The sequence below is a fragment of the Pezoporus flaviventris genome, unplaced genomic scaffold (genome assembly GCF_033815535.1).
Source record: "Pezoporus flaviventris isolate CSIRO_AGI_PZ_B2104156 unplaced genomic scaffold, CSIRO_AGI_Pfla_v1 ptg000093l, whole genome shotgun sequence".
In the NCBI taxonomy this organism is placed as follows: domain Eukaryota; kingdom Metazoa; phylum Chordata; class Aves; order Psittaciformes; family Psittacidae; genus Pezoporus; species Pezoporus flaviventris.
The window spans coordinates 2,963,774-2,978,720 of record NW_026892641.1 but is presented as its reverse complement, the minus strand read 5'-3'; the positions used below and the strand labels follow the sequence as shown (position 1 = coordinate 2,978,720).

The 14,947-nt window shown below is 45.0% G+C and overlaps 1 protein-coding gene and 1 long non-coding RNA gene across 7 annotated transcripts in view; both read left to right on the top strand.

Moving 5' to 3' along the window:
• The first annotated feature begins 2,440 nt into the window (after window positions 1–2,440).
• Window positions 2,441–5,941, top strand: LOC133281061 (uncharacterized). 2 transcript variants are annotated; one of them, XR_009747364.1, is made up of 4 exons: window positions 2,441–2,828; window positions 3,365–3,503; window positions 3,724–3,847; window positions 5,862–5,941. It is a non-coding gene; the product is annotated as an uncharacterized LOC133281061 (long non-coding RNA). The 2 variants fall into 2 exon arrangements; XR_009747363.1 differs by lacking the exon at window positions 5,862–5,941 and having other exon boundaries at window positions 3,724–4,669.
• A 7,692-nt stretch (window positions 5,942–13,633) lies between these two features.
• APLP2 (amyloid beta precursor like protein 2) overlaps window positions 13,634–14,947 on the top strand; it is a 42,858-nt gene continuing 41,544 nt past the window's right edge. For all 5 annotated transcript variants that reach the window (XM_061476063.1, XM_061476062.1, XM_061476061.1 and 2 more), the window contains exon 1: window positions 13,634–13,796. In XM_061476063.1, the coding sequence (XP_061332047.1) occupies window positions 13,716–13,796 (81 nt within the window). In that variant the 5' untranslated portion in view covers window positions 13,634–13,715. The remainder of the gene's footprint in view (window positions 13,797–14,947) is intronic.

Here is a 14,947-nt window from a genome sequence, read left to right as displayed (position 1 = left end):
TGTCTCGAGAGCATCTACCTAATGATTTAAAGCTAAAGGAAAAACAAGCTATTAAAGAAATTATCACTATTGGCTTCCTTTTTGAGCTGTACCCACCCAAATAGCATTTATCCCCCAGTAGTTAATAATACAGGCAAAAAGCACACTAATCAGTGTGAAAACAGCCCACATAGCCCTCTATAATCTTTACTATGCATTTACTAAGAGGTGCATCAAGTGTTGGAAAAGGGGAGCTTTGCTGTTCACCATGAAAAACCTATTTAGCAAAGGCATGCTGTTGGGTATGGAAAGGAAAAGAGATCTGGGTGCAACAGTGCCTGCAGGGAAAACACTTCACCACTCACACCTGCATCCCCTGACTCCATTCTAACAGGATTTATTAACACTACTGCTTCTGGTGGTGCCTCGAGATAGAAATCAACCAAGAGGGTTCACCATGTCACAAGGTCAGATGTAAACTGCCTCTCTGCAAGCCTTTTGCAAGCTGAGGAAGGCGTTTGCCATACTTCTGTTCAACTTCTTCAGCTGGATTACTCTTCAGTTAGTGCCTCCATTCCTTCTCCAAGAAGGACTTTCAACCCTTATCAACCCTAAGTACTTCACTGGAAGTACTCAACTCTTTTGGCTCAGTTTCCACTCCAGTTGAGGTGTTACCACTCCCCAGTTCTGGTTATGCAGAGGCATTGTTTTGAGTAGGAAGTGATTTGTGCACCTCTGGAAAGTCAACACAGAAGCTGTTCGGCTTTCCTCTCCATTAAGCAAACTGGAATGAGTCAGAAAAGCATTGCCAATGCTTTTTGCTATTTGAGGTCACTAGAAAGTTGACTAGAGGTCAAACATTCAATATATTTAGGCATTATAATGCTGTCTTCAAAAAATAATCATTGTTTTACGGGATTTAAAGCATTTCAGGTTTCCCCATCTTCAGCTCTAGGAAGGGATTTTTAATACGGATCCCTTTGATAATTGCATTTTAAAAAGCAATGATAAGATGAGATATGATACAAGATGATATAAGAGACACTCTTACCCAGGCTGTGTTGGGAAAGGAGAAGTTTAGATACATTCCTCCTGTTTCTGGATACTCTTAGCAGATTAAGAGAGCCAACACAGACAAAGCTTTAGCTATAACTTACAGTAGATATTCGGATTAGAGCCACATTTAATGAGTTACATTTTATGATCTAATTTAGTGGATGTGCCAAACAAGCATTCTGTTTATCAGGGCTTCTTTTAGAACATTAAAACATGAATCTCTGCACTGGGAAAACTCAGTATTATCTTTCCAACATGTACCAAGGTATGTCTCTGTCAGATGGTCACTCTGCCTCCTTCCCCAGCACTTAGAGATCAAGAACACTGAGCTCATAGTTGGCAGGGGAGTCCATCACAGCCCCCACAGTCAATAACCTGAGCAGGCTTTCTCTTAGGAACAACTGAGACTTTTCTTCTTACAACCTTGAAGAAGAGACTGAAAACATCACTGAAGACAAGGTTTTTTTTTCTTCCTCAAGGTCCTTTTTTCCTTTCTTGTGCCAATGTTTAAATAGGGCCCTTTTTTCTTAGTATTTATAGACAGCAGTGATACCCATTCCTAAAGTTGATTTCACCAGACTACTTAAGCTAAATTACTTTCATCTTTGCCCATGTAGCACATTCCCCATCTGACTGACTACCCCCTCCGCTGTAGTGGTGCAACAGTTCTTTTATGAAGCAGCTTTCATCTTATGCAATCTGTTTTCTAAAGCCCTTACTGATTTCTGAGAGTAAAAGCTTCCCCTGAGTAATCTTTAGCTCTTACCCAAAAGCCTGGATCTGTAAACCTGGGGAGGTACTCACCAGCTCCAGTGTCATCCTTCACCACCTGAACAAGGTGAGCAATGCTGACCTAGAAACAGCAGTCAGGATCATCTCCATATCCAGGTCAGCAGGCAAGATAAAGAGAATGAGGTAGGTGCTTGGGCCAGACATGAATTAGCTGCAGATTAGCAAGGACAGTCAGGATTAGCCAAAATCCAGTGGTCGCTTGTTAAATCCACAGCAATGAGACTAATTGAAGAGAAAGCTAGGATGGAAAGCTGGAAATCTGTAGCCAAGTATAGCTATCACTAAACCAAAGCTCAGCACGACACTACAAGCACTAGAAGCAAGTGATGTCCCTGGGCTTGGCTTAAATAGAGCTTCTGAGCCTATGGATGGAGGCCCCAGGTGAAGCTGTTTAGGGTCAGTGAGATTTATAAGTGTGGCTTCAATGCTGTGGGTAAGGTTTGTGTTTATAGAAGCTCTGTTTTGTGGTAATTTTACTGCCTTCCCTCCCCCCCCCCCCCCCCCCGGTTTGTTACAGAGCCTGTCTTAAATGTACAATTTTCAGTGTTTGTTGAAAGGTTATGAGCTTAGTTCAAGGGAAATTGGCTTATAATTTTGGTAGAGGGCTGCATGTGTTGCTTTTTTGAACTTTAGAGTCTTTGCTGCCCATGTTTTCAAGCTTATCCTGTTCTTTCTAGCACAACAGTTACAAAATCAAATGCTTGACAGCCAAAAATCCCACTGAACTTTCCTCATAGGCTTCTGGAATTTTATAGTTAAGTCAAAGCAACTTATTTGCACTATAGGTGATTGTGTGTTGCTATGGGCTCTTCTGTGGTCTTTTAGAGTACCTCACCCTGCAGCAAGCCCTATGCAAGCAGCTACCAGCAGCAGCGTGGGGCTGTCTTGATTTAGATGTCATTCTCAATTGCATGCAAAATGTTTTTGCAGAGCAGCTCTTTGCACTTGGCTGGGTCCTTGAAGAGTATGTTTGCTGCAGCGCAGGAGAAATATTTACTGTGGTGAGTGATTAGTTTAAAAGAGGGGATGTTTTGCAGTGGCACTGAGCTTGAATAGTAAGTATATTCCACCCACCTACAGGCAGATAGCTGAAGGCTTTGCAAAACAAGTATCTTAAGGGAACAGTAGGTATCGAATGAAGTGAATGTATGGTAAGTGTCAGGATTTGTCGGTGAGTTCAGTACTGCCTTATCTCTAAAGCTGACCAAAAGGAAATGCTATGGCCTGAGACAGGCATTAAGATTGAAGCTGTAGCCTCTGCCCTGGCACAGATGGCTACAAATGGAAAACTGCTGCTGCCAGACAGACAGGGAAAACATGAGGATTTGTTGCTCAGAGGAAGAACACAGAGTTGCCCAAAGCTGGGAATTCTGGCAGATCATCTACTATCTTTCAAATGACAGTGGAGGAGGGATACAGACTGCAGGCTACAGAGAAATAAGCTATCAAGCTGCCTCACCCAAATCCTTTGGTGAACACTGTTATTTGGAGCCAATTATCAACACACACCCCCTCACCCCCTTTTTGTTACTTGTAGGTTTAATCCTTGTTGTTGAAGCCCATGTGATGTTTTCCAGGTGCACACAGTGTGATGTGTTCAAGGTGTGCTCAGGTGCTGGGCCAGTCTGACCCAAAACAGAGGTGTTTCCTTCAAAGCACTGCATTTACACAGTAAGGTGAGAGCATTCTTTCCCCCACAGCTATGACAGGACTTGGCATTTCTCTGTTATTACAGGCTTTGAACTCCTGTAACCTCAGCTTGCATACAGTGGAAAAATTCAGGGTTTGCTTGCCTGAGCATGGGGCTGCAGTTCCCAATGTGTTTTGGTGCTGTTCCAGGTGAGAGCATTCCTGTGACCTGCATCCCAGTACATTTGCCCTGCCTCTGCCTTGCAGGAAACTTTCTGGACATCTGTATTAAGAGCTTTGCTGCCAGTAGAAGGGAGATTTCCCAGTGCTCTCAAATCCATTTGCTCCGGAAGGCTGTCTTTAAAGCCAATGCACTCCAGTGGGAGCTTAGGTAGGATCTGGTTTGTAAGCTTGATCAAAGGGTCCCAGAATTTGCCCTCTGATTTCCAAAAAGCTCTGGATTTGCTGGTTAGTGAATTTGCCTGAATGGTAAAGGACCAAGGGTGTTCCTTACAGCAAATCTGGAGTCATTTTCATTGGGAGACTTGTCATCTGCAGGCTCATCCAAGCAGTAGCTGGTTTTTACACTGAGAAGTCTCTTTGCTACTGTGGTGAGGTTGTCTTAAGTTGTTATTGCAGTTGCTAAGGCCTTTAGGCAGGCAAAGGACAGGAATATGCTTCAAATGCTTCTCAGATCAGTCTGATCCAGCTGAATTCATGTCCCTGGCAAGCTCTGCATCATCCAATAATACCCTAACAAGTTGAAAGAGTCACTTCACATCCTTGTGGCCCTCCCTGAATGCAAAAGCCTGGCTGTTAAATGAGTGTTACCTCTTCTGTTCATCTTTGTAATGAATTCCGGAGCCTGGCTCCCATTCCCTGTCCCCTCCTCAGTAATTCCCTGCAGAACGTGAAGGAAACCTGCTGGTGATGCCTGTTCTCCTGTTTTCCTTCCGAAGTTTATCCTTTATCTAGTATTATTTGGACCTATTTGCTTTCTCTTACAGTGGTTGTAGAAACAATGCTTAACAAAATGGGATTGAATTTAATAAAGGGCAAGTGCCACACAGCAAAGCCCATTAAAGGTGTGATTAAGACTAAAAGACAAGTCAGTATTCCTGCAGCACCTGCTGGGGGTTTATCTCCTTGTCAGCTATTAAAGGAAACCTGGTTAAAGACTGAATGTAGCTTGATAACATAAATCCACACTAAAAATGCAGGCTCCTCTCCCTATGGAATAATAGTGAATCATGCCATTGTTGGAAAGCTATGGCAAGCTTTGGAGCGGAAGGAGGAAAAAAGGCTCAACCTGTGTGGTGTTTGTCCTTCCCCTACTTTAAAGACCTGTTTTGAGCAATGCAAGAACCTTCCATGACATGAAAGTAAGAGCTTGTGTAGCCATAAACTCATTTGAATCTGATTTTTTTCATTGCTGTGCTTCTTGGTAAATGATTTCCTGCCCTGTGCCAGATGCTGTTTTCATTCACAATGAAGTAATAGTCCTCTGTGAGTGATCTCACAGTATCCTACCACAGCCCTTATTGTGACTTCTCAAATTTAACATGCTCAAATGCAGCCTTTGTTGGTTGTTTGGGAACTTTGAGATCTGGGGTTTGATTGAAGTTGATCTCTAACAAAAAAAGGGAGCACAGAGCCTGGGGAACTGGGATAATTTGCAGAAAAACACTGAAACAAAAGCAGGGCAGAAAGGGGAAGTTTGACTGTTTGATATAGTCGATTTTTCTCATACAGGCAGAGGCAAAACTTGATGTAAGTCTTGTGTCATTTGCTGCTTTTCAGGGTTTGAGATGGTGCTTAATTGTGGACCACACCAAGGATGTCAGTGATGGATCCGTGGCTAGCATTAGCCAGGGGGACCAGGCTTGGGGTCTGCTCTATTCCACACCATTGCATGTTCTCCCTGGCCATAGCTCGTGCTTTGCACCTAGGCAAGTGCATCCAAATACAAATAATTTGTAGTTCTTCAACTAGATCACAGGGTTAGACCTTCCAAAAGATGGCTAGAGGCTTTGCAGCTCCCTTTTAGTGATCTGTGGGCTTGGTATCACAATGGCACAGCCCTATCCTTTCCTGATATAAGGCTTATTCAGAATGGGCTACGTGTTTGTGCCAGTATGCGTAGAAGTGAATCCTTTTGAAGGCTTATATAAAGGTGTATCTTCCAGAAAACAGAACAAATACAAGGAATCCAGTTGAGTTCCTTGAGGCCTGGTCATGCAAAGAGTGGAACACTCAGTTTTAAATGCAGGTTAGAGCACTTTGCATCCCCCATGTCTGTGGAAGGCTGTAGTGGTGTGTCTATGTGCACATGTAGGTGTTTCTAACACTGTTTGATCTAAGGATATAATTATCCTTATAAAACACTTATTATTTCTTCCCCTTAGGAGTAAACTGGGAATCATGGAAAAAGAAAGTGAGATGGAAGACACTCCTTTTGAAATTGGGAAGTGAAAAGTGATTGAAGGTGACACTTCCTTGGATAGCTTTTTAGCCTTTCCAGTCAGCAGAGGAGCCAACAAGCAGGTCTGTCATCCAGCTGTAGTTTCAGGTAGCATGGAAAAGGTATCATTAGGCTCTTTTAGCAGAAAAGAGGGAGGCATTTATAATACTTGATAGAATATTGGTATATTTAAATGGGATGTTAAATAGGAAGCATGGTGAAATTTTGCCCTCCTGGAGACTGCACCAGGTTATAGGTGGAGGAGAAACTTAACCAAAAGCAGCTTTGAGAGAGCTACTGAAATACAGCTGAATGAAGATGTTTGCCTGACCAGCAAAATCTGTATTCACGTGGCGAAGGGTTCATTACTCATCCTGCGATGCTTTCTGAAGTGTATTTTTGTATCATCATTCCCCATTTTAAATGCAGCTCTGAAATCCCAAAAGGGAATTAACTACCAGGCATTTGCATTTTAAAGGGAAAAACTCAAACCTCAGTAGAGTGCTCTACTTAAGACTCTTTTTATATAACTTAGCCAATCAGCTCCATCTCACTGGAGACCTTAGGGAGTCAACCCTAAGACAAGGTAGGAAAATCCAGACTTGGAAAAAGCCTTGTAATCTGCATCATGAAACACAGGATATGCTGGTATTGGTGGGAAGGTCTCCTGTGAACTGGTGTCTTCATTATTGTGTGACTTTGGGGGGGGGATAAAAAGGGACCTTCAAGCTTTGGCTAACTGGGATGGCAAAATGCAGGATGCCCACTTTTCCTGTGTGAGAGGGGAAAATGATAGTAAAAAAACTAAGTTGTAAATGAAAAAGAGCAATTGAAAACAAAGAGCACTCAGGGCTGACTTGTCCTCTGAGTCAATGTGATTCAGGAGCCAGATTGAGGAGGTTGTTCTCCCCTCAGGCCATAGGGTTAAAGCTGTATGTGGTCCACTCCTTCCCTTGGAGACACTGGGATTCCTCTTTTACCCAGATGATGCAGTTCCTTTCAGCTGCATCTTGCTGGGTGCCTTTATTCAACTGGAACAGACTTCAAGTACGTGGTTTCTTATTGCCAAGAGAACCTGTATTCTAACTTCTTACTGCCTTAGAAGCTTCAAAGCTCTGAAAGTCCTGCTACTTCTCTTTCTTATGGCCCTCCAAACAACTCTGTTGCAAAGGTTATAATAAAGCCAGTGCAGAATATGAAGCCACTCTCTTGAATAAAATCATACATGAATAGTACTAGAGAGCACCATCTGTATTTAGGGCATTTAAAGTTTTAGAGCAAGGTCTAAAAACGTGAATTCCTGTGCTTGGGAATACCTAAATCCCACTGATTATTCCCTGTAAATATCAGAGATGAGACTATTCATCAGCACAAGCTCTTTCAGCTCCTTCCTAAGTGTGATGTGGTGACAGGCACTGGAGGGCAACGCTGCAGGTCCCTGGGGCACCAACTCCCTTTCTTCAGGGTGTGTATCCTGGGAAGCTAAAGTAAATATTCCTGTGTTGACATAAAAAGAATGACTGGGTGGTTGGGAGCCACCTTCTAATGATGACTGTAACAGGAAATGTTATACAAGGATATCAAGGAGTAAGGAAGGGAGTTTTGGTGTAGTTATTTTGCTTTGCACCAGCACTTAAGACTACTGTGCCACTGGTGAGAAAGAACAGTTCCCAGGGCTAATGCTGTATCACACATGAGATCCAGACACTGTACAACTCCTTGTTGTCTGTTCCTGTGTTGGAAGTTACTTCCTAACACACCCTGTTGCTTGCAGGCTGAGTAACAGCACAAACAAGCAATGGGGGGAAGAAAGGGTGACTTTGGTGTGCCATCAAGGAGCTTGTCAGCACAGGTTATTCCATGCTGCCTGATGCAGCAGGCACTGAATCAGACCTGATTGGGAAGGAGGGGCAGGTTTTCTGTTGTTGAATTGCACTTATCTTCAAAGCTGCTGGAAGTGATTCTGCGTTTATTCAGCACCGGGAGTCCTGAGCTTTTGAGATTCAATGTTGTTCATTGCTGTTTGTTAGGATGATTTGGCTTTTAATCCACCAGTGAATACTGAATGAAGAATTCAGTCGTAAATCAGATCTCCTCTTGCTTGCCAGTCACACAAGCCGTTTTTATTTTCAATTTCAGGTTCTTTTACCATCCAGGCCAAAAATTAGGAGTTAGAAAGCAGCTTAAACTGTTCCTCTCCAGCGACTCTCCTGCATCACTGCTTAATCCTTCCATTATGTGTGATATCGTTAATCATTCCACTGTAATATTTGACACACATTTGTGGGACAAATTTAGTTCTAATCTAAAAGCTGCAATAACAGTGACTTATGTGGAACGGCAGCTAATTAGAGCATAGTTGAATTTTCATCTCTTGTGAAAGACTTGTATAAAATGAACAACCTTTCACACTGTTGAAATGAGACTGTCGGAGTGAGACGGGCAGGCAGATGAGGGGAGAGGAGAGGAAGGTTATTCAAGGACAACAGGAGAAATCTGTGTCATAATAAGCCGATACCTGTGCAAAATATGCTCAGTTGTTGGTGGATTCTTCTTAATTGTTGTGTTTTTCTTTAAGCTCTCTTATGGCTCATGGTTTGATTGCCTTGATATCCAGGTGATTGATCCTGCCATCTATAGAGACTGAGTGACACTTCTGCCATCGCAGTGGACTAGAAGAGATGAAGATGACAGGATGCCTCCAGCCCATTGTGGGAAGATACTGCAATGCAAGAAGGTGAGTTTACTAAATCTTTCCTGCAATGCAGCTTCTTTTCTCTCTAAGGCCCTTATTGGTAGACCTCTAGATTCTTGCCTTCAAGTTCCATGTATCAGGTTAAGTGTTTGCTACAGCTCTTGGAAGAAGATTCAGGCATGATTCTTCAGGCCTCGAGATTCTGCCAGTGTCCAAAGCCATGGATCCATCTGAAGAGAGAAAATGAGCAGCATAAATACTCAGTTTGTATATTCAGAAAACTGATCCATAGCTAAAAAAGGTGCTTAGGGTCTCATGGTTTTGTATTTGGGCTCCTAAATATGAGCCCACACTTAGTACTTTATTGAACTACATATCAGAGGTTATTTCCCGATAGCGACTGCTACAGATGTGCAAATCTATCCCAGCAAAGGATTGCTTGTGTCTTTGAGATGCTGCTTTTGCCTTGGGTAGTCTTCATCTTCAAAAGAAGAAACTGTTCAGTTCAACTCACTGCTGGTTTTGCCCTCCATCTAGAGAGCAGAGGAGGTGGTAGACTTAGCACGTTATCTGCCTGCTGAGATTTGTATGCAGAGTTCTGAAGGAGCAGCAGCTTCCTTTAGCAGCCACATCCCTGTTGTGCTCACCTTAAGCATCCTCAGTTGATGTATCAGTCATTTTCCAAGGCGTTGCCACCTCTTCTGTGCTGATGTCCTTCAGCAAAGCAGTGATACTCCTGGACCTAAAAGAAGGGGCTGTTCTGAGGTTTGCAGTTATGGGAGAGCGACTATTCTTTCTTTAATGGTCTGTTACATGCTGTAGGCAAGGATTGTGCTGTTTGAGATGAACATAGCACAAACTGCTGATTGAACCTCTTCCCCCCCGCCAAAAAAAAACCCTCAGGACACCTGCATGGAAGGCAGATTAATGGCACTGAACAGGAGCAGTAGGAAAATGGCCATGAAGACATAAGGATTCATCGATATGATAAAGGGAAGACTTTTCCCTTCCCTGCCGAGCCCTTTTAAAGATGTCTTTGAGGAGAAACAGGCTTACTGTCCACCCTTATTTACTGTGTCACTCCTTCTCACAGATTGCTGTGCTGGTTTCCTACAATTACTCCTTTCAGTCCTGTTTTTCCTATCTGTTTCCATTTGCAAGGCATCTGTTTTCTTCTCCATCCCATCCTTCACTCTATTCCCACAGGAACCCCCTTTATTTAAACTCCTGCCTGCCTTGTGTTATCTTTCAAGGCCTGGAAGGTCTCTGCACTTTGTGTTACCCTCTTTCTATGGAACATCTTCATCCTGTGTGTATACTTTGTACCTTAAGCCCAGCTTCTTCAGTGGTTTCCTTCATCTCGGTGCTGCTGGACTTCCTACACCTTCTCTGCAGTGCGTTTCCCTACAGATGGAAGACTGAACTGCAAACCAGCAGAAGCCCTAGATTTCCACCAGGAAATCTTGCAGCCAAATACAGATGTTTGTGGGGCTTGGAGTATTATTTCCCACAGGCACTTCCACAGCTGGATGCTGGATAAAGGTATAGTGGCTGATAAGTTTTCCATTGCTTTATGCCCCTCATACAGCCTTGCTGATGGAGAGAGACCTTGTCCTCGAGCAGTGTGGCTTGTGATGAGTTGTGGTAGCTAACTGAACATCATTCATTCAAGTTTAGTATTCTTTACAGTGCTGAACTGTGCTGGAAAGAGTCCCCTTCACAGTAGCCCACCACATGCTATGGCCATTTCTGTCTGCACTCTACCTCCTAAACCCGAGGCTGACTCAGCTCTTCCTCTGCAACCTCTAACTTGTCCATACCTGGCACGTGGAGCTAGTAGGAATGATACTATCTGCCCTTTACAACTTGAATCAAGCTTTTCAATTAAAAGAGCTGCATCACATTAGCTCTTCCAGGCTAGATCAATTTTATGCTTTAATTTGTGGAGTTTTAATAGAATGGTGAGACTATTCAAAGCCTTGCTCTCTTCTCTGAGCTCATTCTGCAGGTACTGGCAGGATCTCAGCACTAATGCTGCTGCTCCCAGCGACTTTAATGGTACCAGACACATTCCTTGGCAACATCTGTTTGCCCTTTTTATCAGGAGTTTAACATTGCCCTTAGAGGGCATGTTTTTGCACTCATAAATATGCTCTTTGCATTTACACAGTTGTGGTCTTGCAAGTGATAATGGGCAGAGATGTTCACTTGAAACTCTTTACAGAATAAACAGCAGCAGTCAAAGGTGAGCACAACATTCTCAGTGCTTTGTTAGCACAGATGTACTGGGAAAAGAGCCCCAAAAGCCCTTGAAACAAGCATAGAAAATGGGATTCTTGGAAGTAAATGTTAACCCTGTGTAGTAGGTGGCAGCTTCCAAGAGGAAAGGTGTTCTAAGGAATGCTGCAGCATTGCAGCATTCATTCCAACTGGTGCTGTTGTCAGAGGCAACAGATAAGAATCCACAAGGCAGTTACCTGGAATATATCTACATGTTGAATTAACCATGACCACTGCGAGTGTCAGCATCCCTGCAGCAGTGTAACCTGCTGTTCCTATGTTGACTTAAGTGCTCATCTGAAAGCCACCCCCTCCAAGGCCTTTACATGCTGCAAGTGTGGCGTTTTCTCACCTGCTTGGACTACATTTGCATTCTGCTGGACACCATCTCAATTTCCCTTCCTACCTGCTACCCAGCAGTCATGAATTGAGTTGCATATGAGCATTAAGGAAAGAACAAGCTCCTGTGGCTTAGAACCTCCCTTTTTGGGGGGGGTGACTGCTCTGTGTATGAAGGGGAATCTGCTATTCTTCAACTAGTGATCTGTCACTTGTTTTTACACAGGGAGCTGAGCACTGATGGTCAGGAATAGGCTGTGTTGCAGCCTCGTGGCAGGGCTTCCATGCTGGTGTGTCTGCAGTGTAGTACTAGGAGCAGGCTTAACGCTGTTGTAATGGAGCTGTCTCCTTAAACATGCTCCAAGTGAATCAGGTGTCTGTTTGGTATGTCATGGCTGCATTGGGGAATGCCACTTGTTTTGATGTTAACTGCCATTATCCTATCATAAAGTGCTATATCCATGTGGCTGTGGGAATTCACATTGTCTTGGGGTCCTCATCCTTTTCAAACCTCTGTACTTAAGATGGTGGTGACTTGAGCTGCAGGTTATTGAGCACCCCTTGCAATCATGACCTTGCTTTCTCTTCTGCCCCCCAAATCAAGTCTTCACATCACCCCAATTAAAAAGCCTTTTTCTTTCCTGCAGCTCTTTCTGCCATGCGCAGAATGCATTAGCTAACAGGGGTTGTGAACATGAACACCAAAGCACTACATAAATAGTAAGTATTAAAAGTATATTAATTTATATAGCACTTAAAACGCTATATAAATTCAACCTTGAAAGAAAGCCCTTATCCAAAGCTTTCTAAAGAGCTTGTACATTTTGACCTGGGGAGAAAGGAAAATACATCCCTTTAAGACAAGTGAAAAGCTTAACTCTATGGCCTGTTATTTACATGTGCATTTATATTGCACACCCAAGGATTTGCACTAAAATGTATCAGTTGCCAAAACCCCCTTTTCCAGCTGAATTTGGCCAAGGTGAGAAGGGAATTACATATGCCAGAGGGAATATACAGCAGGACTGCAGTAAAAGAGATTTAAGGGGTTTGAAATACCGTAGAAAAGACCATAATAAGAGAGTAGTGGTCTAGTCAGCTGGTTTAATTACAACAGGGCTGCTTATTGACCTAGTATAGAGATTTACCCCCACTGCAACACTTCAGCAATATTCCCTTCACCCATTGAAGACAATAGTGCTTCTAAGAGCCATATAGAGAATATAGAAGTTGAGAATGGAAGTCTTTAACTCTGAGTTTGGTCTTTTTTTCCACCTTATGTATTTCCATCCAAGTGACTCAAGTATGTGACTCGAGCCAAAGAAAAGGCTAAGAAGGCACTAGTAAGAGTATGGAAGGGCAACTGTAGCAGCAGCTTGGTAGCTCTTTGTTCCAGAAGGGCTTGATTATTTAACTCCTTGCTATAAAAGTCATGGGGTGAAATTAAAATAGGGTGAAATGAAAGCAGTGTTGGTGCCAATTGGGTTTAAAGCTTAAATGTGTCTTTAAACAGTGCTATTGGCTGTGGCAGAGTATCTGCATGGGAAGGAACCAGAGGCAGAAGAGAAGAAGGTGGTGGTGGTGATGATGATGGTTGTGATGCTGTATCGTAGAGATGTGTGTCCATTTAAATAACCTGTACAAAGAGCTTTGCTGCATTTACACAGGGTTGTGGTGGGTGTTGTGTTGCCTTTGCAGCACCCCACGGTGATTTTGCCCTCTGTGTTGGTGACAGGATGAAGCAACTGGTGATTATTATCCAACAGCTGTGTTTTAAGGAGAAAAAGCACTAAAAAGGAATAAAAACTTACCACGATAGCGTTGGTTTTCATTGCACATCAAGCAGGGCTTGGAGCTTGTGGGTAGCACGGGGGTCAAGAAGCTGGGCCTAGATGTAGAGATAGCTTTATTTTATAACTCATTGTTTTAAAGCAGAAAAGATGAGGAAATTGCCTTATTTTCCTTTTATTACTACACCCCTCTCTTTGCAGCGTGGGGGGAGGAGGAGGGAGGGTTTATAGCCTATAAACCCCCATGGCCATAGGCCCCGTGCCCCTTTATACTCCCCTATATAAGGAGTCGGTCGCTGGTGTACGTTTATAGTCTATATCTAACATTAAAGGGGGTGGAATTCCCACCGGGGTCCTCCCCTCACGCTCTCGCCTCAGCACTGGCCGCCATTTTCGGGCGGAGAAGACACTCACCCCCGTGGGCGGGGCAACGGGCCCCGCGCCGCCTCCTATTGGCTGGTAGCGCGAAAAGGGGGCGTGGCTCCTACCCCCAGGCGTCCTCACCCACCCGGGCGAGCGACGGCGCGGCCATTGGCTGAAGCGGGGAGGGGGTTTGCGTGACATCACTCCTCTCCCTCCCCGCGATTGGGAGAGGCGGCGGGGGGGCGGGGCCTCGCGAGGCGGCTCCCGCCGAGGGGGCGCGGAGGCCGCAGTAGCGCTTGGGCGGCGGCGGCGGCGGCGGCGGGTGGAGGCGATGGCACCGGCGCTGCGCTTCCCGTTCCTGCTCCTGCTGGGGCTGGCCGGCCCCGCGGCCACGCTCGCTGGGTACATCGAGGTGGGTACGAGCCGAGGGGGCCGGTGCCGCTGCCCGCTGAGGGAGCGGGCTCCCCTGGGAGGCTGCCTGAGCGCCGGGCGTTGGCTGGCGGCGGAGGGGAGGCCGCGGTGGGACTTTCTCGCCGTCTCTACCGGGGTGTTGCAAGCCCTTTCGGCCGTGGATGAGAGCCGGGCTGCGGTGGGCAGGAGGTGCGCTGAAGGGAGAGGGAGCTGGAGCGGCTTCTTCCTTCTCATCGGGTGGTGGGTCCGTGTCTTCAGGCAGAGCGCTTCCAGGCGGAGACCGCAGGCCTCGGGTCTGGACTGGGAGCTTCGTCCCGTCGGGATGCTCCGCGGTCGGGGCTTGCTTTGGGAAGTGACCTCTGCATTGTTGGCACGGTGCAGGAGCGGGGAGCTTCGGATTGGTCTAGAAGCTTAGGAGAGTATTAGAGCGCAGTTTGGGAGAGAAAAGCCTCGGTTAAACGGATCCGTTTGATTGCATCCGCTTGGTAAATCCCGAGTAAATCCTCGGGCTTGAGCCGTTTCCTTGTTTTTTTGGAGGGGATGCTTCAGGCAGGGGTTAAGGGTTTGCAGTTGATATGAAAATGGCTTAGATATCGCAATATATATGCGTAAATACACGCACATCTATACCTGTGTATATCCATGGACGTATTACGTTTATGTCTCCGCATGGAAGTAATTGGAGAGTGGGATATCTTAACTGTACCCCAGACACACATATCTACACCAATACATGAATGTATATTACATTTGCCTCTCTATGAATGGAATTGGAGGGGGGGAAATCCCGACTTTACCCCTAAACCCCCAAAACTTCGTGTGATTTCTCGATCTCGACAACAAAATGGGGATGAAAAAAACCCTGATTGAAGAACTTCACACCATAACCTGCCTTTTCGAGTGAAACAGCAAAACAAAGGGCAAAGGACGTGCTGGGCTTCAAAGGTGGCACATCAGTAGGGTTTAGGAATCGGTGCGTGGCTGTTGGCTGGGGATACAGCTGCCTTGTGTAGGTTCTGGGTTATTGGATGGATAAAGAACGGGCTTGTGGCTGTTGCGCATGGCTTGACTTGCTGGTTTGCAGGAAAATCAAGCAGGTTTGGTTAAGCAGAGCATCTGCCTCAAATCTGGAGCTGGGGGTAGTGAATAAGT